The following is a 24,986-nucleotide window of genomic DNA, read 5'->3' on the forward strand; positions in this document are numbered from 1 at the left end:
AGAAAGTCCAGGTACACTACATCCACTGGCTCTCCCTTGTCCATTTTCCGAGTTACATCTTCAAAAAATTCCAGAAGATTAGTCAAGCATGATTTCCCCTTTGTAAATCCAAGCTGACTCGGACTGATCCTGTTACTGCTATCCAAATGTTCGGCTATCTCATCTTTTATAATTGACTCCAGCATCTTCCCCACCACTGATGTCAGGCTAACTGGTCTATAATTCCCCGTTTTCTCTCTCCCGCCTTTCTTAAAAAGTGGGTTAAAATTAGCTACCCTCCAATCCACAGGAAATTATCCTGAGTCTATATAACATTGGAAAATTATCACCAATGCATCCACGATTTCTAGAGCCACTTCCTTAAGTATTCTGGGATGCAGACCATCAGGTGCTGAGGATTTATCAGCCTTCAGTCCCATCAGTCTATCCAACACCATTTCCTGCCTAATGCGGATTACCTTCATTTCCTCTGTCACCCCAGATCCTCTGGCCACTATTATATAATTTGCACGTTCATTTAGTTTAGTTTTGAGGTATAGCAAGGAAAAAAGGGCCTTTGGCACACTGAGTCCACGCTGACCATTGATCACCTGTTCATACTAATTCTGTTATTCCACTTTCTCATTCTCTCCCTACACAACAGAAGCAATTTTACAGAGGCCAATTAGTCTAAAAAGCCGCCAGTCTTTGGGATGGGGGAAGAAGTAGAGCACCATGTGATCAGAGGGAGAATGTGCCAACTCCACACAGAAAGCACCCAAGGTCAAAGTCGAACCTGTGTCTCCAGCGCTGTAAGACATCAGCTCTATGTGATTCACCACTGTGCTGCCCAATTGCAAGCTACAATTTTCTGCTCATTAACGTTAATCAATGGAAAGTTCAAATCATGGCTATGAATGTTTGGCACACTCTGGGACCATGCTCTGCTCCTCTTTCTGTTTAATTGCCTTGGGTGGACTCTTGGAGAGGAAACCCTTGGCTGTTTCTTCTTCATGTAGACTTTTCCTCCAAAGATGACAAAATCTGATATCAGGCTGCCATTTTCACTTGCCGCATACTCTAACAATCCAAAATCCATTAGCTTTCTCTCAAGCTGCCTTGCTGATTTCAAGATTTGGATGAAATAAAAGTTCCTTCAGTTTTTCCTCTTGATTCCATCAATGTCCTTCTCTGCCATCTGAAGTGAGTTGCAGCAAGGAATCTGGAAGATTTTATTCCCTTCCTGCATTCGCTCCATTATTAAAGCCATCTCCCTCCATTCCATCAAATTGAAACCTTTGCAATGCTACCAAAACATTACTTAATGACTACATTTTTATAAAATACTACAAATTACTTGACAAAGTTGGGCTTCTCCTATCAACTTTTCAAACCTTGCATGTACAACTGACCTTATTATGCATCAAATCTCCACTGGACAGAAGCAAAACACTGCAAATGCTGGAAATCTGAAATAAAACCGAAAATACTGCAAATGCAAGTTAGGCAGGAACACCTTTGAAGGAAGAAAATGACCAACTGTTTTAGGTTGATGAGCTTTCTCGGGACTGGATCAACCAAACACTTCTCTCCACAGATACTGCATGAACTGTTGCGAATGTCCAGTGTTTCCTGTTTATTCCATCTGTCAGTTGCTGCCTCAATGTGTTCTTCTTAAAATATTTTTTTTCTATTTCAAGCCACTTCATGAATTCACCCCATCATAATTCCGCCTGCCTTGGGTAGTCACATGCATTCTATGCCCTTCCAACAATAACAATACACTTGTCAAAATATGATCACAATTTTGCCTTCAACATTTATTTTTCTATTACCTAACAATAATTATCGTTCTGTTTTTGAGACTTTGTGATAATGATTTAGCAATCACATGCTACAAACCAGCAATTAACATCTCGAGTTGATCAGTGCCTGTGGAGGCTTCATGACATGTTGAGGATGTGAAGATTGCTATATAAATTCATGTTTATTCTCCCTGCTAGAAAATCTCCTGTAGATTGAGATATTGACACAACCATGATACCTCATTAACTCATCAGGTTCATGCACAAAGTATTAATGATACAGTAAGCAGATTGTCCAAGAGACCAATAGCCAAACTTTGATTACTTTATTAGAAAAAATGGATTTGCTTACGCGTGCTGCTGATGGGAACACAACAGAAGCCCCTATGAATTCAAAGTAGCTTGCAAGTCCTTCATTGAGCCACAGATCATTCCACCAGTACATAGTAACCAGGTTTCCGAACCACTTCAAAGAAAAGATAAATATTTTAATGTGTTTTAGCATAACCAGGTCAACAAAAATAGTTTGAAATGGACTCTTCATCCCACCCTGGCTTCGTTCACCATTGATCTGTTATTCACACAAGTTCAGAGTTATCGCACTTTCTAGTCAATGCACATTTGGGGCAATATCTCTTTACGATGACCAATTAGACTGCGGCATATCAGAGCACCCAGAGGAAACTTACACAGTCAGAGGATGACCTAGTAAATTCCACACATACAGCATCCAATATCAGGACCAAACTCAGGTCCCTGGCACTGTGTGGTATTGCACCACTTGCTGAGGCCAAGCCTCTCCAACCCCCTCTAGCAGTTTGTTCCCTCCACCCTCTGAATGTAAACGTTGCCCCTCAGGTCTCTTTTAAATCTCTACTCATTTACCTTGCCTGCACCCTCGAACTTTAGCAGAGACTGTGTCTTTTCACCTTATCGATGCTCCTCATGATTTTATTTACCATACCCACCACTGTTTGTCAATTTGTCAACCTTGTCTCCTTGTTGTTCAGCACTTTTGTATTGTATTGTATTGTATTCCAAGGTACAAGGTAAGTAAGGCTTAGTCGAGGAGGACCACAGTCTAGGGTCCTTCTGCAGCTGCATGTTGTGGGGCAGAGTCTGCTGGAGATACCCACAAATGAGGGAAGGGATATCACCCCAGGGGGCCACATGAGTAGCAAGGGTGCCTGATAGTTCTGTGAAAACTCCCAAATACAATGCTAATGAATGTATGTATAACCATATAACCATATAACAATTACAGCACGGAAACAGGCCATCTCGGCCCTACAAGTCCGTGCCGAACAACTTTTTTTTCCCTTAGTCCCACCTGCCTGCACTCATACCATAACCCTCCATTCTCTTCTCATCCATATGCCTATCCAATTTATTTTTAAATGATACCAACGAACCTGCCGCCACCACTTCCACTGGAAGCTCATTCCACACAGCTACCACTCTCTGAGTAAAGAAGTTCCCCCTCATGTCACCCCCCTAAACTTCTGTCCCTTAATTCTGAAGTCATGTCCTCTTGTTTGAATCTTCCCTATTCTCAAAGGGAAAAGCTTGTCCACATCAACTCTGTCTATCCCTCTCATCATTTTAAAGACCTCTATCAAGTCCCCCCTTAACCTTCTGCGTTCCACAGAATAAAGACCTAACTTATTCAACCTATCTCTGTAACATAGTTGTTGAAACCCAGGCAACATTCTAGTAAATCTCCTCTGTACTCTCTCTATTTTGTTGACATCCTTCCTATAATTGGGCGACCAAAATTGTACACCATACTCCAGATTTGGTCTCACCAATGCCTTGTACAATTTTAACATTACATCCCAGCTTCTATACTCAATGCTCTGATTTATAAAAGCTAGCATACCAAAAGCTTTCTTTACCACCCTATCTATATGAGATTCCACCTTCAAGAAACTATGCACGGTTATTCCCAGATCCCTCTGTTCACCTGCATTCTTCAATGCCCTACCATTTACCATGTACGTCCTATTTTGATTTGTCCTGCCAAGGTGTAGCACCTCACATTTATCAGCATTAAACTCCATCTGCCATCTTTCAGCCCATTTTTCCAAATGGTCTAAATCACTCTGTAGACTTTGGAAATCCTCTTCATTATCCACAACACCCCCTATCTTGGTATCATCTGCATACTTACTAATCCAATTTACCACCCCTTCATCCAGATCATTGATGTACATGACAAACAACAAAGGACCCAACACAGATCCCTGAGGCACCCCACTAGTCACCTGCCTCCAACCCGACAAACAGCCATCCACCATTACCCTCTGGCTTCTCCCATTCAGCCACTGTTGAATCCATCTTGCTATTCCTGCATTTATACCCAACAGTTTAACCTTCTTAACCAACCTTCCATGAGGAACCTTGTCAACGGCCTTACTAAAGTCTATATAGACAACATCCACTGCTTTACCCTCGTCAATTTCCCTAGTAACCTCTTCAAAAAATTCAAGAAGATTAGTCAAACATGACCTTCCAGGCACAAATCCATGTTGACTGTTCCTAATCAGACCCTGTTTATCCAGATGCTTATATATATTATCTCTATGTATCTTTTCCATTAATTTGCCCACAACTGAAGTCAAACTAACAGGTCTATAATTGCTAGGTTTACTCTTAGAACCCTTTTTAAACAATGGAACAACATGCGCAGTACGCCAATCCTCGGGGACTATTCCCGTTTCTAATGACATTTGAAATATTTCTGTCATAGCCCCGGCTATTTCTACACTAACTTCCCTCAATGTCCTAGGGAATATCCTGTCAGGACCTGGAGACTTATCCACTTTTATATTTTTCAAAAGTGTCAGTACCTCTTTTACTTTGAAACTCATAGTATCCATAGCTACTCTACTCGTTTCCCTTACCTCACATAATTCAATATCCTTCTCCTTGGTGAATACTGAAGAAAAGAAATTGTTCAATATCTCCCCCATCTCTTTTGGCTCTGCATATAGCTGCCCACTCTGTCTCTCCAATTTTATCCCTCGTTATCCTTTTGCTATTAATGTAGCTGTAGAAACCCTTTGGAATTACTTTCACCTTACTTGCCAAAGCAACCTCATATCTTCTTTTAGCTTTTCTAATTTCTTTCTTAAGATTCTTTTTACATTCCTTATACTCCACAAGCACCTCATTTACTTCATGCTGCCTATAATTATTGTAGATCTCCATCTTTGATGTCCAATTTCCCTTGAAAACCAGGGCTCTTTCCAATTTTTACTGTTTCCTTTCAACCGAACAGGAACATAAAGATTCTGTACTCATAAAAATTTCCCTTTAAATGTCCTCCATTTCTCTTCTACATCTTTCCCATAAAACAAAATGTCCCAGTTCACTCCTTTTAAATCATCTCGCATCTCATCAAAGTTAGCCTTTCTCCAATCAAAAATCTCAACCCTAGGTCCAGTTTTGTCCCTCTCCATAATTATATGACTTTGAAAGTCTTTTCCTAACAGGAGGTCCAGCACTGCCCCTCCTCTAGTAGGGGGGGGGGGGGGGGGTCGGAGTTCTTGGGAGACGGAGTGGATACTCTTTTGGAAAAGCTCAGAAGCCAGACATCGTAAAGCATTTGATGCTCAGAGATACAAAGCTGTGAAGATTTTTGGCGGACATTTAACATTGCCGGTCGGTTATCCTTCGTTATCCTTCATTATATTTCAACCCTAGGTCCAGTTCTGACCAATTATATTGAAACTAATGGTATTGTGATCACTGGACCCGAAGTGCTCCCCAACGCATACCTCCGCCACCTGTCCCGTCTCATTTCCTAACAGGAGGTCCAGCACTGCCCCTCCTCTAGTAGGTACCTCTATGTATTGCTGCAAAAAACTATCCTGCACACATTTTACAAACTCCAATGTATGTATGGGCACTGAGAATGTCGGACGAGTTTTATGCACAGTTCTTGTTTTGTTTATATTTTTTATTCTGAATAACATTTTTATTTTTGGAAAAGCTCAGTGATAAACAACAGTAAAACATCAGTAAAGCATCATTCAGCAGTGGAGGAGCTCAAGAACCAGTTCAGTGTTTGTACAACATAAAGGGCCTGTGCCACTTCAGCGATTTTTGAGCGGACTGCTGGCAACTCTCAAGTTTGTGGCACTCGCCTGAAAAACCGGGAACTGGAACGGCGACTGTCAGAGTGGAACACACACACACACACAAACACATCGCAAAGGCAGTGGCCAGGGAAAGTGGGGGAAGGCACAGTCTGAAATTCACACGATGCAAAGCCAAGGTGATACAAACACACACCGCGAAGAACAGGAAATTTAAGACGACTAGCACAGTGTACAGTAAGTCCTTTAAAAGAGGGGGAAGGTGGGGAGGGGGGGGGGGGGGGGGGGGGGGGGGAGGCAGGAGATGGAGTGGATACTCTTTTAAGAAGCCAGACATCATTTGATAAGTCAGAGATACACAGCTGTGAAGTTTGGCGGACATTTAACATTACCGGTCGGTTATCCTTCGTTATCCTTCATTTCCCCCAATGAGCCAATGAAAATATCCGGTCAGCAAAGGTGATTAACTAAAACTACCTACGACTACCTCGACTACCTATAACTACATGGCGACCCCATTCCAACTGCACCTACGACTACAGGATTATCGATTTTCTCCCTGGCGACCAGTTTTTAGTCGCAGAAATTTTTTCAACATGGGGGAACTCCTTGCGACCATGAAGGAGACTCACCAGAGACCACCAGCGAACATGTGGCGACCACGTGGCGAGCGCAGTCTCCTACACTCGCCTAAAAAGTCGCCTAAGTGGGACAGGCCCTTAACAATCCCAAACAACTCAATGCAAGATTTTAGAGAAGCAATTATTTCCCTACTTCAGAGTTTTGTGAAAGACCATCGTACAAACCTGTGTACATAAGGCAGTTTCTTCAAACCCATGTTTAATCATCGGAATGGTTTCATTCAAATTACGACTTAAAATGATCAAACCACAACATATGAAGCAGCGCATTATCCCAAATTCCTAACAGAAATAAGTGCAGTAGCTAAGTTGTGAAAAGATTATGTAAACATGCCTGGTGTGCCAGCTCATGTGCAATAACTTTCGATATGTGATACATATCTTCAATCGATCCATTCGGGTGATGAAGCAGCGTATCCTTTCTGAAAGTCATCAGACCCCAATTTTCCATTGCATCCGATTCAAACTCAGGTAGTGCTACAACATCTAAAATAAAAAGACTGAATAAGTCAGTTACAGTAAAAACGTCATGTCATAAAAGGGCGGCATGGTGACACAGAATTGTTGCATTACAGCGTCAGAAATCTGGGTTTGTTCCTGATTACGGGTACTTGTCTAGGAGGTTTGTACGTTCTCCCCGTGACCTCTGGATTATCTCCAGGTGCTCAGGTTTCCCCCCACATTCCAAAGACGTACAGGTTTGTCCGTTAATTGGTTTAATATAATTGTAATTTGTCCCTAGTGTGTGTAGGATTGTGTTAATGTGTGGGGATCGCTGGTCAGCGCGGATTCGGTGGGCCGAAGGGTCTGTTTCCGTGCCGTATCTCTAAACTAAACTAATTGACACCTCACAAAAACAATGCAGTTGATTGGCACATGCCAAATTGAACATCTGGTTTACTAATATCTTGGTAAATGCACAAAAAGACATGGTTGAATAGCAGCATACGTTCATGTGAAGGGCACCAAAGTCTGCTTGGGTCCCTTTTGTAAATTAGGTTTGCACTGAACATATTTGGATTTGGAATAAAAACAGAAAATCCTGAAAACATTTAGCTGGTCAGGCAAGGTCTGTGGTTGCAGATCTCCTTCGATCTCTTTTGACCTCCCCTCGACTATGATGAAGACCATCTACGACTAACTACGAGTAACATGGCGACCAACTACGACTAAGCGTATGAGTAAGAAAAGTATTGATTATTTCCATGGCGACCTTTTTTTACTTGCGGGCATTTTTTATCATATTGAAAAAAAGCAGCGACCTAGCTGAGGCCTCGAGTATGCTGAGACCATTCTCAAGCATGAAGGAGAGTTATGAAGACCTCCTATGACCTCTTGACGACCATGCTGCGAGTATGTCGAGGGCAAACTCGCAAGAACTCGCCAGAACTCACCAATTAGGTCACCCAAGTGGGACAGGCCCTTAAACTTTCAGTCAGATGATTTCATCAATTCAGAGTTCAGAGATACAGCATGGAAACGGGTGTTTCAGCCCACCAAGTCGGCATCAAACAGCAATCACCCTATACACCAACCCACACGCACCAAACAGTAATCACACGATACACCAACCCACACGCACTGGTGACAATTTTTACAACTTACCGAAGCAAATTAACCTACTAACCTGTACATCATTGGAGTGTGGAAGGAAACCGGAGCACCCAGAAAAACCCACATGGTCACGGGGAGAACATACAAACTGTACAGACGGCACCCATTGTCAGGATCAAACACGGGTCTCTGGTGCTAAGACAGCAACTCTACTGTTGTGCTAATGTGACGCCCCAATTTATCCACACAGAATTCCTGGCATCATCTTATAACAAATATTCCTTTTGACATATCCATACACCTCCACCCTCCTCCCCTCCAGCCTCATTGCAACATAAAACTAAAGGGCCTGTCCCACATACGTGTCCTTGGCACGCAAATTACGCGACGGTCCTGCGAAGGTCGTGTGCGATTTCATGCGTATACATAGCCGTCTGGAGCGTGTGACGTCATTTGAAGATGGACACAAAGCTGGAGTAACTCAATGGGACTGGCAGCATCTCTGCAGAGAAGCAATGGATGATGTTTTGTGTCAAGGACTGTTCTTCAGTCTGAAAAGAAGGGTCTCGACCCGAAACATCATCCATTGCTTCTTTCCAGAGATGCTGCCGGTCCTGCTGAGTTGCTCCAGCATTTTGTGTCTACCTTCAATTTTCTTGGCCCCGCTCTAGGAGTAGAAGTGGGGGCGGATCCGGACCGCAACGGCCGTGAGCCCCAGACCGAGCTCAGCGATCCTTTGCCTGTTTCTGCTGCTGTTGGAGGTGAGACGTTGCGTCGCGCCAGGGACTTGGGCCTGTCCCCCTTTGGCCGTCAGTTACGTGACAGGCCGTTGGTGCGCAAAGATTTAGTTCACTACAAAAATTTCAGAGACACGCGCGATGTCGTGCACAACTACATACCCCTCCGCGCTTCTCAGTGGGACAGGTCCCACGCGGCCATACGATGCCCGTGCGCCTCAATGTGACCACGAGGTCACGTAATTTGCGTGCCAAGGACACGTAAGTGGGACAGGCCCTTAACTTGTTTTCTCTTGTTTCCAATTCTGACAAAGGATCCTCGACTTCAAACATGAACTCTAGTTCATTTTCAGGCATTACCCTGCAAATTGCAAGATTTAGTGAATGTAATTTTCTAATTCTCTATTGTTAAATTTATATTCATAGGGATTTGAAGGAAATGGGCAAAAGTGATTATCGGGCAAAACCTACCACCATTCAGGTTAGTGCATGAACTAACAGCATCTGCAGTTTATTTTAGACATTGGGTTGGTTGTGTTCAGATAATTGTTGTCTAAACATTATATATTGTAACAGACAGCTGGCAAAAGGTTAACTTGATCCAGGAATTTTAATCGGGTACAAAATAGAAAAAGGAGAAGTGATCAATTCAACAATTATGTTCAGCTCACTCCCCTCCCTTTCAGTTCCTTGCCTGCTTTCCACCAGCACCTCCATCACCTTTGTTCTGGTTGTTCCAGTAAATAGTCTAAATCAGCAGCAAACCATTTGCCAAACAATTAACTTCAAACAGCCACTAGATTTGTCCCAGAACATGTCGCAGCAACACTAGTCCCACCTGCCTGCATTTGGTGCATATCTCTCGAATACCTGTCCAATCCATGTATCTTTCTAACTGTTTTTTAAATGTTGGGATAGTCCATTCTTCAACTACCTCCCCTGATAGCTTGTTCCATACACTCACCACCCTTTGTGTGAAAATATTATCCCTCAGATTCCTACTAAATATTTTCTCCTTTGCCTTAAACCTACAGTTCCCTCCATAATGTTTGGCACAAAGACCCATCAATTATTTATTTGCCTCTGTACTCCACAATTTATGGTTTGTGATAGAAAAAAAAATCACGTGGTTAAATTGCACATTACCAAATTATATTAAAAGCCATTTTTATATATTTTAGTTTCACCATTGAGAAATTACAGCAATGTTTATACATAATCCCCCCAATCCAGGGCACCATAATGTTTGGGGCACAGCAATGTCATTTAAATTAAAGTAAGCATGCAATAGTGATTGAAGTCTGCGATACATGGACATCACCAGTTGCTGCATGCCTTCCCTGGTGATGCTCTGCCAGACATGTATTGCAGCCATATTTAGCTTATGCTTGTTTATGGGGGCTAGTCATATGAAGAAAGACTGGATAGACTCGGCTTGTACTCACTAGAATTTAGAAGATTGAGGGGGGATCTTATAGAAACTTACAAAATTCTTAAGGGGTTGGGCAGGCTAGATGCACGAAGATTGTTCCCGATGTTGGGGAAGTCCAGGACAAGGGATCACAGTTTAAGGATAAAGGGGAAATCCCTTAGGACCGAGATGAGAAAAACATTTTTCACACAGAGTGGTGAATCTCTGGAACTCTCTGCCACAGAAGGTAGTTGAGGCCAGTTCATTAGCTATATTTAAGAGGGAGTTAGATGTGGCCCTTGTGGCTAAAGGGATCAGGGGGTATGGAGAGAAGCCAGGTACAGGATACTGAGTTGGATGATCAGCCATGATCATATTGAATGGCGGTGCAGGCTCGAAGAGCCGAATGGCCTACTCCAGCACCTATTTTCTACGTTTCTATGTTTCTAGTCCCCTTCAGTTTTCTCTTCTGCATAAAAAAGGCATGCTCAAATAGGTTCACATCGAGTGATTGACTTGGCCACTCAAGAACTGACCACTTTTTAGCTTTGAAAAAATCCTTTGTTTTTAGCAGTATGTTTGGGATTATGGGTAGATAAAAATGCTGGTGAAACTTAGCGGGTGCAGCAGCATCTATGAGTGAAGGAAATAGGCAACATTTTGGGTGTTTGGGATTATTATCTTCCTGTATATGAACTGCCGGCCAATGAGTTTTGAGGCATTTGTTTTAACGAGCACATAAGATGTGTCTATACACTTCATAATTCATTATGCTACTACCACCAGCAGTTGTATAATCAATGAAGATAAGTTAGCTAGTACCTTCAGCAGCCATACATGCCCAGGCCATAACACCCCTACCATCGTGTTTCACAGAGGAGGTGGTATGCTTTAGATCTTGGGCAGTTCCTTCTCTCCTCCATACTTTGCTCTTGCCATCACTCTGATATAAGTTAATCTTCATCTCATCTGTTCACAAGACATTTTTCCAGAACAGTGGTTGCTCTTTTAAGTACTTCTTGGCAAACTATAACCTGGCCATCCTATTTTTACGGCTAACCAGTGGTTTGCACCTTGCGGTGTAGCCTCTGTATTTCTGTTCATGAAGTCTTCTGCAGATAGTGGTTATTGACAAATCCACACCTGATTCCTGAAGAGTGTTTCAAGAGTCAAGAGACAAGAGTCAAGAGTCAAGAGTCAAGAGTCAAGAGTCAATTTAATTGTCATTTGGACCCCTGGAGGTCCAAACGAAATGCCGTTTCTGCAGCCATACATTACACACAAATAGACCCCAGACACAACATAATTACATTTAACATTTATAGCTGTGATGGAGAAAAACTTCTCTGTCCACTGCACAACTGATGGCGACGCCATTCTTCCGGTGTGCGCTCGGAGTCCGCGGCCATTGCCAGTCCCTTTGCGGGTCTCCCCCCAGGGAGCCGTTAGTAAACTCACCAGTCCCCGGTCTCTTCCATCAGCAGCAGCTCGTTGCGGCCTCAACGACGATCCGGATTCGGCCAGTTTCCCCCCCCCCTCCCCACCCCACCCCCCACCCCACACAAACCCCATACAATAAATAACCAACACTCCGCGAACGACAACGGTGAGTCAGTTACGGGTTCGGGGTCCTCGCTTCTATGGAACCCTGAGTCCCGGTCGCTCTCTTTCTTTCTTAATGATGTTCCAAACAGTTTATTTTGGTAAACCTAAGGTTTGGCTGATGTCTCAAACAGAGGTCGGGTTATTCTTGTTTTTCAGTACTGATAAAAACGCGGATGCAGAGGCCGCTGCTACCGGAATCTTTGACATTCACTTTTGTCAACACTGTGGAGGTCTTCCTTTAGTCCATTTCATGATAAAATTTATTAAACGAGCAATGCAGCGAACCTTTCCAAAGGTAGGCATGCAGGTGCAGCAGGAAAGACGAATGGTATGGAGGCAAAAGATTTTATAGGGCAGGGAGCTGCAGTTGTAAGAGCTGGAGTATTCTCTGGTCTACCTGCATGCCATAGAAGAGGCAGATTCAAACATTCCACCTGAGCAACTTGGTTTTTCCAACTTATAGAAACTTACAAAATTCTGACAGCCAGGAAGTGTCCCCCAGGACAACAGCTTTATCCCCGAGAAAAACTTTTTTCACACAGAGAGTGGTATCTTTGGTAGGGTAGTTGTGGATGGGAGAAGTTAGAATCAGGGGGTTGGAGAGAAGGCAGGTACGGGTCTGAGTGCAGGATCATAGAATGGGAGGCTAGGGCCGGGGGCACCTAAATATGTTTCTATGTAAACTCGGCAAACGGACTTGTAGGGCCGAGATGGCCTTTGACATTTTCCGTGCTGTAACAGCAATGTTCAAAGGTGATAGAAAAACAAAATTTGGCTCTCTTTCTGCAGTCATACAACAAGAAAAAGAACCAAGATAGGTATACATGGGAAAGGAATAAACAGTGCAGGTAGATGGGACTAGGGGAAAATACACTAGGGCCTCATGAATTACACAAACAACACAATTTACAACAAGGTAATGGAAAACAATGGACACAGGTAGAAACAAACATTTCCATCACAGTGAATCTCCTCATCACTGTGATGGAAGGCAAAGTCTTGTCTCTCCACTATGTTGCATTCTTCTCCCGATGTTAAAGCCCTCCGGCGGGTGATGGCAAGTCCCGCGGCTGTTAAGGCCACGCCAGGCGATGTAAGGCCCCGCTCTGGGTCTTAACGTTGAAGCTCCCGGCGGGCGATAGGAAGTCCCGCGGCCGTTAAAGCCACGCCGGGCGAATCAAGGCCCCGCTCCGCGTCACCTTCAACCCCGCAACTCGGACGGGAGAAGTTGCCATTGCGGGAGCTCCGAAAAAGCGGTCTCCCACCAGGGACCCGCGAGCTCCCGATGTCACAGTCCACCGGACCTGCGGCTGGAGACTACGAGCTCCGGAGTCGGGCCGCAGCAGCGAGCCACCACCTCTCTCTACGCTCTGAAGCTGGCCAGCCCCATGATGGTAAGTCCGCAGGCTCCGTGACTGGAGCCCCCAGGTCGTTCCGGTTGGAGGCCGCTCCACGGTGCAAGGCCCCAATGACAACGGAGACCCAACAGGGAAGATGTCAGGTCACCCGTACAGGAAAGAGATTTAAAAGTTTCCCCCTGCCCCACCCCGCACCCCACATATACACAGCTAAAAACAATATAAAAACCATAACAAACTATATATTCAACGGGACAAAAAATAAAAAAAAAGACGGACTGCAGAGGCCTCTGCAACGTCAGTCAGGCCTCCTGGACAATGACTATGTATAAAGACAGCTGTAATTCCTACATGGTGAAACCAAAATGTATAAAAACACCCTTTAATTAAATCTGACCATGTGCACTTAAACTACATGTGATTTTTTTCTAATTAAATAAATAATGGTGGGTCTTTGTCCCAAACATTATGGAGGACACTGTATGTCCTCTGATCCTCGATTCACATACTCTGGGCAAAAGACTCTGTGCATCTACCCGATCTATTCCTCTCATGATCTTATACACCTTTATAAATCACCCCTCATCCACCTGCACTCCAGAGTATAGAGACCCAGCCTACTCAACCTCTCCCTATAGCTCAGGCCCTGTAGCCCTGGCAACATTCTCATAATTAAGGAGTTTATTAGACAAGGTGGAAGAGAGAAACTGACCCACCAAAAGAACTGGGAGATGTGATAAATGGTTAACTCACTTACAGGCAATTTGCATTGCTGCCCAAATTCAAAATTATCCACAATGGGCGAGAGTAACAATGCATATATATGTCCATCACATTACTGAACTAGATGGCTTTTCACAGCCATCCAGCAAGTTAGGTTTGATCATTTACAGGTATATTAATTGGTACCCAGATGTGGCGCCGACAGACAAGAAGCCAAAGCAAAGAAGTCAAAGCCAAAGAACCGAATGGAAACGAGGCCGAAACACCAATAAACCAAAAGAGTCCGAAGACGAAACGCCTAATAACCGAAATGATGGGACGCCTAAATGCAAACTAACCAAAAGGGTGAGGCATGTAAAAGCCAACGAACCGAAAAGCTGCGTCGCCTAAAAGAAAGCTTACCGAATGGCCGCTCTGTCGAAACGCCACCTACCCAAAAGGCGGCGGCGCCTATAGGCCAAAGGACCGGCTGCCGCTCAACAGAAACGACCAATAATGGACATGACGTTGCCGGGGGGCGGGAATTGTCAGCGATTGGTCCAGACCCCCGAGTCCATCACATCACTGTGAAGGCATGAACATTATCCCACCGGCTGGGTCACTGTGTGACAGCATTCTCACCGGCTGGGTCACTTTGTGACAGCAGCCTCACCGTCTGGGTCACTGTGTGACAGCGGTCTCACTGGCTGGGTCACTGTGTGACAGCAGTCTGACTGGCTGGGTCACTGTGTGACAGCGGTCTCACCAGCTGGGTCACTGTGTGACAGCAGCCTGACCGGCTGGGTCACTGTGTGACAGCAGTCTCACTGGCTGGGTCACTGTGTGACAGCAGCCTCACCGTCTGGGTCACTGTGTGACAGCGATCTCACCAGCTCTGCCACTGTGTGGAGGCAGTCTCACCAGCTCTGCCACTGTGTGGAGGCAGTCTCACTGGCTGGGTCACTGTGTGACAGCAGCCTCACTAGGCAGCATCTCTGGACAGAAGGAATGGGTGGCGTTTTGGGTCAAGACGCACTCTGAAGAATGGTCTCGGCACGAACGTCACCCATTCCTTCTCTCCAGAGATGTTGTCTGTTTTGTGCATGGGAGCTTGGGTGCGTTCCTCAAACACCAAGACGGTAATAAATAAACGTCTGACCCCGTGACCGGTGTGGGTGTCGGGGTCCGAGGGTCAAAGGGGGGCAATCACCCTGGTGTGGAGGTTGGGGTCCGATGGTGGTACATCACGGTCAGTGACTGAGGGACGCCCCTCCGGGTGGAGACAGAGGAGAGTGAGAAGGGGGAGAGAGAGGAGAGAGAGAAGGGAGAGAGGGAGGGGGGAGAGAAGGTAGAGAGAGAGATGGAGGAGCGAGAGAAAGGAGGGAGAGAGAGAAAGGAGGGAGAAAGAGGGGAGGAGAGAACAGTGGAGAGAGAGGAGGAGAAAGAGAAGAGGGGAGAGAGAGGAGGAGATAGAAGAGGGGAGAGAGAAGGGAGAAAGAGAAGGGAGATAAAGTGGGGAGAGAGCGAAGAGGGGAGAGAGAAGGGGGAGACGGGAGCGTGGGGTTCATTTTCCCACACAAGCCATAGGTGACTGGGCAATCTGACCCCAAGCACCAAGTTGAATGCGGCCGAAGGTGTGCATCGCTCGGGACAGCCCCCACTCTCCCACGGCCACCCTCCACGGGCTGCGGGTCGGGTGGAGCGGAGGTTTGGGACAATGTTCATGCGTTCACAGTGATGTGATGGACACGGGGGTCTGGACCAATCGCTGACAAGTCCCGCCCCCCGGCAAAATCATGTCCGTTATTGGACGTTTCTGTTGAGCGGCAGTCGGTCCTTTGCCCTGTAGGCGACGCTGCCTTTCGGGTAAGTGGCGTTTCTACAGAGCGGATATTCGGTAAGTTTGCTTTTAGGCGACGCAGCTTTTCGGTTCGTTGTCTTTTAGGCGTCCCGCCCTTTCGGTTAGTTTGCATTTAGGCCTCCCATCCTTTTAGTTAGTAGGTGTTTCGTCTTCGTAATCTTTCGGTTTATTGGCGTTTCGGCCTCGTTTCCATTCAGTTCTTCGACTTCTTTGCTTCGGCCGCTTGTCCGTCGGCGCCACGTCCGCACACGATAATAATTATCCTGCAAATTGAAAGATTTTTTGAACGTAATGTCCTCACATCCTATTGTTGAATTTAAATTCACAAGCAGTGATTTGAAACAAGAAGGTGAAAGTGACTACGTATAGGAAGGAACTGCAGATGCTCATTTACGCCGAAGAGAGACACAAAATGCTGGAGTAATCTATTATTTTTCTCCACAGGAACTGTCTGACCCGCTGAGGTACTCCGGCATTTTGAGCCTATGTTGGGTGAAAGTAATTATCTGGTGATATTCAATAGCTTCTTTATTCAGGTTCGTGCATTGTCTATATTCAATAGAAAATAAGCAGCCTGCTGCAATAAATTGGTCCTTCCACAGATTTAACAGAGATTTGCACAAATTAAACACTATTCCAAGGCAGTCTGTGAAAAATACCCCCTGTAGCTACCCAACAAATCCCTTTTATGAGCTGATGTTATCCCTGCCCGTTTAAAGTGAAGGTGATGTTTAATATAAATGAGATTGGAAAGTAAAATGACTCAAATATTATGCTGACCTTACACTAAATCTTGGAATACAACCTTGGATTAATGTGTGCAAAAAGATGACTTACCTAGTTTGGATAATGGATAACTCACGTTAAAATATTCCTCAAAGAATGAGAGAATTGGCCCCAATACATTTATTGCATATTGAGCTTCACCTTTTGATATGGCTTCTTTATCTGCCCAAACGCGAATCTGCAAACATTAAATACACAATTTAATAACAAACTTTGACAAACTTTAGGGTGCATGTTCGAATTCAGCAGTACCTTCTCTGTTCTATTTGATGTAATTCTGTGCCCTTGAATTACAGTTCTTTACATACAGTGTTTTAAAGTAACTCTTCAAACTTACTCTTCTGAAATTTCCTACATTATTACAAGGTACCTAATGCACAGCTAGAAAATATTTAGGAAATCCCTGGGTTTCTGAAAAGCAAAGTTATTAAAATACGGGAAAAATGTCAGGTAGCGTGTGTGAAGAAAAAGTTTCTTGTATCCAGCTAATCTGTTGGGAAGTTCATGCAAGATTGTTACTATTCCATCTGGTTGATCACAATTTTGAACATTTTTTAAAATCCTTTTGATAGCTATTTGCCACAATCACTTTCCATGGGAGTGTGCTTTAGCAATTCACTAGGCAAGATAAGCTTTCCCTCATCAGTTGGAATTTTAAGAGCCACATCTTAAGGTTCTTTGTTGTCATTTCTCCCACAGGAGAAAATTTGTTCACCCTACAAATCCCATCCAGTTCATAATTTTAATAACATCTATCTGATCGTCCCCATTTTTTAATTGTTTCCCAATAAAAAATACTCTGAGACAACTGTAATTTCTCTGTATTGACATCGGCCCTCAAGAACATTTTGGTCTTTTTCTTCAATCAACAACATTCTCACAGCACAAAGAGCTACGTGGGCTAACTGAGACAAAGGTAGAAAGCATGTACGGGGATCCCAATGAGTGGTAAAGCTGCTGTTACAACTTTGTTTAGAGATAGAGTGCGGAAACAGGCCCTTCAGCCCACCGAGTCCGCGCTGACCAGCGATCCCTGCACATTAACACTATCCTGCACCCACTAAGGCCAATTTTTACATTTTTACAAGCCAATTAACCTACAAACCTGTACATCTTTGGAGTGTGGGAGGAAACCGAGGATCTCGGAGAAAACCCACACAGATCACGGGGAGAATGTACCAAATCCATACAGACAGCACCTGTAGTCAGGATTGAACCCGGGTCTCCGGCACAGAATTACTGTAAGGCCGCAACTCTACCGCTGTGCCACTGTGATCACCCTAACTTTGCACAGGTCACCTACAAAATTCTTGGTCACTGTTTTTATATTGATTTCAAATGCCAGTCTACTTTAATCAAGTGGTTCATTGGTTATATATCTCATCACGGCACTCATATTTCGTGAGTAGACACCATTACATCAAGCAGTAATTTGAGCCACCATACACCTCTTAATGGTGAAGCCTGTTGTGAATGCAGCAAGTGATTCCAGGTATTCCAGGGGCTACTGCAACTTGCTAGAAGAGGCAGCGATCACCAGGTACACACTAACACTATCCTACACACTAGGCACAACTTACAATTTTACTGAAGCCAATTAACCTACAAACCTGTTCAAGAAGGAACTGCAGATGCTGGAAGATCGAAGGTATGAGTTTCTCCAGCATTTTTGTGTACCTTTAACCTACAAACCTGTACGTCTTTAAAGTGTGGGAGGAAACCTGAGCACCTGGAGAAAATCCACAGATCCACGAGAAGAACATATAAACTCTGTACAGACAGCACCTGTAGTCAGGATCAAATCCAGGTCTCTGCCACTGTATGGCAGCAACTCTAATGCTGTACTACTGTGCCATCCAAACATTTAAAGATAAGCAAATATTAGCAATTTTGGGATGTCCTGAAACACAAATGCCGCCTAAATATTTGTGCCACCACTACAGAAAGACCAGTGGGATGAAAGAGTTGTAGGGACTATGCCAGGAATCCACCCTAGAATGCGGTTCTGACAAAATTCCATGGGGCTCGCATGCAGTGAAGGTCTGTTATCGCATTTTCTCCCATCATACCATTACCCTCTCACTGTGCAATGCAGCACCCTTTGACTCATTAACCAACAAGTCCCATAGGCCAAATTCAGAGCCAACGTTCACATTCATCGCAGCACATTTTCACAATTATACATATTCCAAGCCTCAAGTCTCATAATTTGCACACAAAATGCACATGGACCTTTCAACCATGACAGTCACATTATCCAAACGCATATTAGGTGGTCAATATCTTCTTAATGACTCTCTTGCATAAACGAGTAGCACCAAATGGAGCGAGAAATATTTTGTACACATTGCAGTGTTCCCTTCCACACACTCCCACAGCACAATGTGCCGGCCATAACTGGAACAGCTGTCACAAAATCCAAAGGTTCACTGAAGATTCTTCTTCCACATCCTACTTCCTCTCATCAGTGTTGCCTCTCCTGGCAAGTTGTGGTGGCCTCTGGAATACCTCAAATGATGCTGCATCCTTCATACATTTATGATTTATACTTTTTTGCTTTATAAGCTGCAGATGATCATAAGTTCTAGGAACAGAATTAGGCCATTCAGCTGATATATCTTTCCTTCTCAACCCCATTCTCCTGCCTTCTCCCCGTAACCCAACATCCTTATTAATCAAGGATATGGAAATCTCTGCCTTAAAAATTAACAATTTCTGAATACAAGGGACCTACATTAGAAACAGGTGAATTGATCATGGGGAACAAGGACATGGCAGACCAATTGAATAACTACTTTGGTTCTGTCTTCACTAAGGAAGACATAAATAATCTGCCGGAAATAGCAGGGGACCGGGGGTCAAATGAGATGGAGGAACTGAATGAAATCCAGGTTAACCGGGAAGTGGTGTTAGGTAAATTGAATGGATTAAAGACTTAAGTGCGCAATGCCTGGGAAACAGATGCAGAATTAACATATTGAAAATATTTCCTAAACAGAGGACAGGAATCTACATGAAGAGTTGGATATAACTACAGGTTACTGTGTGTTACGTAGTACCTTCAGGTAGGTGCAGGAGAAGGCCATTCTGCCCTTCAAGCCAGCATCGCTAATCAATATGATCATGGCTGATCATCCAAAATCAGTACCCCATTCCTGCATTTTCCCCAAATCCCTTGATTCCTTTAACCCTTAGAGCTAAATCTAACTCTCTCTTGAATACATCCAGTGAATTGGCCTCCTGTGGCAGAGAATTCCAAAGATTCGTAACTCTCTGGTGAAAAAGTTTGTCCTCATCTCATTCCTAAATGGCCTCCTCCTTATATTTAAACTGTGATCCCTGATTCTGGACTCCCCCCACATGGGGAACATTTTTCCTGCACCATTACACCTTGCTGTTCTTGGGGTCCACATGTGGGGCCTTAGTGTTTTGTGAGCACAGTCAACTGCACTTTGCATTAGAGGGAAATCCGCAGACCTTCACTTTCTTTCACTGTTTTGATATCAAGGCGGGTTTTTATTTCCCCATTCCCAAAATGTTCAGTGTTGAAGAACAGGTACAATAAAAAACCCTTGCTTGCAGCAGCATCACAGGCACTTAGACTCAGACAAACATACAAAATGCGAATTATACATTCATTACACATAAAACTCTCAAAGAAGGCAAAAAAGAGTCATCAGTGCAAAAACATAATTAGAAAAAAGTTCCAGTCCACAGAGTGTAAGAGGTGGGCCATAGGGTTCCATTCTCAAGGTAGGATTAGAATTGCCTAGTTGTTTCAGAATCTGAAAGATATAGGAAGTAGCTATTCCCGAAGCTTGTGTTGTGGAACGTTAGGCTTCTGTACTTCTTGCTCTATAGCAGCATTGGGAGGAGGATATGGCACAAATAGTTGGAATGATAGATGCCACCTTCTTGAAGCAACAGTTCATGGAGATGGAGGGGACTGGGCCGAGTGCATCAATGAACTATGAAATTAGCTGTGTTGGAAAGAAATGCAGATGCTGTTTTTAATCGAAGGTAGACATAAAATGCTGGAGTAACTCAGCAGGACAGGCAGCATCTCTGGAGAGAAGGAATAGGTGACATTTCGGGTCGAGGCCCTTCTTCAGACTATGAAATTAGCTGCATGGTTAAGGTGGCAATACTGGTATAAGCACTGCATATTGCTCCATGTAAGTAAGTAAGTAAGTAAGTTTATTGGCCAAGTATTCACATACAAGGAATTTGCCTTGGTGCTCCGCCCACAAGTAGCAACATGACATACAGTGACAGTTACGAATGACTCAGAAAACACTAAACATTAATAATAATAAAACATTAATGATAAAACACCATTGATCAAGCATGCGAACCAACAAAATACCAGATCAAAGGGGGGCTACAGATTTTTGGTTGTTGAGTAGAGCAAAACTGTTTTTATGTCTGGATGTGGTCTTTGACAGTCCGGAGTCGCCTTCCAGAGGGAAGTGATTCAAAGAGTTTGTGACCATGGTGAGAGGGGTCTGAGATGACCTTGCCCACTCGCTTCCTGGCCCTTGCAGTGTACAGTTCATCAATGGAGGGAAGGTTGCAGCCAATCAAACTCAAACTAATCAAACTAATCTGTAGTGTTTATTGTATGAGAGCATTCCACACTGTGGCACCTTTCCCAAAAATGACAGGCAGCACAACTAATTCTACAAATGTATACACATGTATCTTACATAAACGGGAGGCAAATCAGTACTATTAGCAGCCGAACATTATGAAACATACAAACTATCACAGCACGGAACATAGATACATCGAATATTTGGTCCTTGAAGCCTGCACTGCCATTCAATGTGATCATGGATGATCATCCCCAATCAGTACCCCGTTCCTGCCCTTCTCCCCATACCTCTTGATACCGCTAGCCCTAAGAGCTCTATCTAAATCTCTTTTAAATGCATCCAGTGAATCGGCCTCCACCGCCTTCTGAGGCAGAAAATTCCACAAATTCACAACTCTCTGTGTGAAAACGTTTTCCATCATCTCAGTTCTAAATGGTCTATCCCTTATTCTTAAGCTGTGGCCCCTGGTTCTGGACTCCCTCAACATCGGGAACATGTTTCCTGCATCTAGCGCATCTAGCGTGTCCAATCCCTTAATAATTTTATATGTTTCTATAAGATCCCCTAAAGTATAGTGAATACATGCCCAGTTGCTCCATTCTTTCATCATATGACAGTCGCACCATCCTGGGAATTAACCTTGTGAACATACGCCGCACTCCCTCAATAGCAAGAATGTCCTTCCTCAAATTAGGAGACCCCAAACTGCACACAATACTCAAGGTGTGGTCTCACCAGGGCCCTGTACAAATGCAGAAGGACCTCTATGTTCCTATACCCAATTCTTCTCGTTATAAAGGCCAACATGCTATTAGCTTTCTTCACTGCCTGTTGTACCTGTATGCTTACTTTCAGTGACTAATGGACTGGGACACCCAGGTCTTGTTGTACTTCCCCTTCTCCTAAACAGACACCATTCAGATAATAATCTGCCTTCCTGTTCTTGCCTCAAAAGTGGATAACCTCACATTTATCCACATTATTCTACTGCATCTGCCATGCTTCTGCCCACTCACCCAACCTGTCCAAGTCACTCTGCCTCCTCATAGTTCACACTGCCACCCACCTTTGTGCCATCTGCAAATTTTCCCTTCGTAAATCCATGCTGACTCGGACCGATCCTGTTACTGCTATCCACATGTACGGCTATTTCATCTTTTATAATAGACTCCAGCACCTTCCCCACCACCGATGTCAGGCTAACTGGTCTATAATTCCTTCCTTTCTTTCTCCCTCCAGGGACAGCATTAGCGACCCTCCAATCCACAGGAACGGATCCAGAATCTATAGAACATTGGAAAATGATCACCAATGCGTCCATGATTTCCAGAGCCACCTCCTTGAGCAGCCTAGGATGCAGACCATCAGGTCCTGTGGATTTATTAGCCTTCAGTCCCATCAGTCTACAAAACACCATTTCCTAACTAATGTGAATTTCCTTCAGTTCCTCCATCATCCTAAGTCCCCTGTCCCCTAGTACATCTGGGAGATTGGTCCTGTCGTCACTAAGGAAAACACAAACAAAGTATCTGTTCAACTAGTCTGCCATTTCCTTGCTCCCCATAATAAATTCACCTGCTTCAGTCTTCAACGGACCCACATTTGTCTTAACTATTTTTTTCCTCTTACATACCTAAAGAAGCTTTCACTATCCTCCTCCATATTCTTGGCTAGCTTATGTTCATACTTCATCTTTTCTCCCCGTTTTGCCTTTTTAGTTACCTTCTAGTGATCTTTAAAAGTTTCCCATTCCTCTGGCTTCCCGCTCATCTTTGCTATGTTAAACGTCTTCTCTTTTATTTTTCTACTGTCCTTGACTTTCTTTGTCAGCCATGGTCGCCTCTTACTCCCATTAGAATCTTTCTTCCTCTTTGGAATGAATTGATCCTGCATCTTCTGGATTATTCCCAGAAATTCCTGCCATTGTTCCACCGTCATCCCTGCTGGGGTCCCTTTCCAGTCAACTTTGGCCAGCTCCTCCCTCATGCCAACATAGTCCCCTTTGTTCAACTGCAATACTGACACTTCCAATATTACCTTCTCCCTCTCAAATTGCAGATTAAAACTTATCATATTATGGTCACTACATCCTAATGGTTCGTTTCCCTTATCATACCGCATGGCAGTTCGAAGGGGGGGTGCGTTGGGTGTGACCGCACCCCCCTTTTTTTTCCCAGAATAAGGAAAAATCCTGAGAATTTTTTATTTATTTTTTTTAAATCGGAGCGCAATCAGCGTTTCCACTTTGTTGGAAATCGCCCGAAATTTGGGTTCCGGCCCGCTGGATGATTTGGGAGAAAAAATGCGACCATCCGTGCCTGCGCGGTTGGGGAAGCGACGCAAAATGATGCCGTCTCTCCGCGCGTGCGCAGTGGGCCCGGGCGGGATCAGACTGTCATTTGTACTCCACACATTCACCTCGATGTCTCGCATCTACCTCTCCGGGTAAGTAGTGGAATATCACATTGCAGGAGTGTGTGTGAGGGTGTGTGTGTGTGACAGGGAGGGTGTGTGTGTGTGTGTGAGGGGGAGTGTGTGAGGGGGAGGGTGTGTGAGTGTGTGTGTGAGGGGGAGTGTGTGAGGGGGAGTGTGTGGGGGGGAGTGTGTGAGGGGGAGTGTGTGAGGGGGGAGTGTGTGGGGGGTGTGTGTGACGGGGGGTGTGTGTGTGACGGGGTGTGTGTGAGGGGGAGTGTGTGTGGGGGAGTGTGTGAGGGGGGGGAGTGTGTGAGGGGGAGTGTGTGAGGGGGAGTGTGTGAGGGGAGTGTGTGAGGGGGAGTGTGTGAGGGGAGGGTGTGAGGGGGAGTGTGTGAGGGGGAGTGTGTGAGGGGGTGGGGGGAGTGTGTGAGGGGGAGTGTGTGAGGGGGAGTGTGCGAGGGTCTAATCCCGCCCGTGGGGATCATTTAGAAACATAAGGGAGTGACCATTTCTCTGGGCCCGAGGGGGTGGGTGGGTGCAGTGTCTGCCCACCCGGTCCAGCATCTCCATCCGCGGTGTCGGAGTCTCGCTAACGGCCCGCCTGGCGGCCAGCCTGGCAACCAGGAGACCGTCTTCCCGTCGCTGGGCGGGAGTGGCTGTATCTGAACCCAGCGACTGTAACCCCAACACCAGTCGCTGCTGTGGTGGGGCCCACTCCCCTCGCCTCCCCCTGCCACTGGGGCCAAGTGATCTTCCACCCACGCCACCCCCGCTGGACCCTGCTGGGCCCACGCCACCTCTGCTGACCCTCGCTGACCCTCGCTGGGCCCAAGCCACCCCCGCTGGGCCCACGCCACCCTCGCTGACCCCCGCTGGGCCCAAGCCGCCCCCGCTGGGCCCCCGCCACCCCCGCTGGACCCCTGATGGGCCCACGCCACCTCTGCTGACCCTCTGCTGCCCCCCGCTGGGCCCAAGCCACCCCCGCTGGGCCCACGCCACCCCCGCTGGACCCCGCTGGGCCCACGCCAGCCACCCCCGCTGGGCCCACGCCACCGCCGTCACCCCCGCTGACCCCTGCTGGGCCCATGCCACCTTCATCTTCGCCCCGCCCCGCCAGAAAGAGGGGGGATGTGAGAGGGTGGAGGGGGAAAGAGAGAGGGGCAGAGAGAGGGGAAGAGAGGGAAATGGGGGAGGGAAGAGAGGGAAATGGGGAGGGGAGAGGGAAAGGGAGATTATCTTTAGTGATATTGCAAAATTAAGGTAGGTTTTTGAGCTGCAATATTTTCTCCTCCATATGAATAATTCCAAACAATATCAAATAATATCAAACAATTGGAAATGCTTTCTTTTCCTTGATAACAATACTGAAAAATATGAATTCCATAGTTTGTGACATAAATATACATTTTTTTGGAATCATTATATACAGATGTAACA

General features: G+C 45.2%; 1 protein-coding gene across 2 annotated transcripts in view; it reads right to left on the minus strand.

Moving 5' to 3' along the window:
• LOC129695817 (aminopeptidase Q-like) overlaps window positions 1–24,986 on the minus strand; it is a 137,146-nt gene that overhangs the window by 36,856 nt on the left and 75,304 nt on the right. For both annotated transcript variants that reach the window (XM_055633165.1, XM_055633166.1), the window contains exons 4-6: window positions 16,591–16,717; window positions 6,860–7,011; window positions 2,137–2,250 (exon numbers count right to left, since the gene is read on the minus strand). In XM_055633165.1, coding sequence (XP_055489140.1) covers window positions 2,137–2,250; window positions 6,860–7,011; window positions 16,591–16,717 — 393 coding nt within the window. The remainder of the gene's footprint in view (window positions 1–2,136; window positions 2,251–6,859; window positions 7,012–16,590; window positions 16,718–24,986) is intronic.

Source organism: Leucoraja erinacea, chromosome 3 (assembly GCF_028641065.1).
Source record: "Leucoraja erinacea ecotype New England chromosome 3, Leri_hhj_1, whole genome shotgun sequence".
Lineage (NCBI taxonomy): Eukaryota > Metazoa > Chordata > Chondrichthyes > Rajiformes > Rajidae > Leucoraja > Leucoraja erinaceus.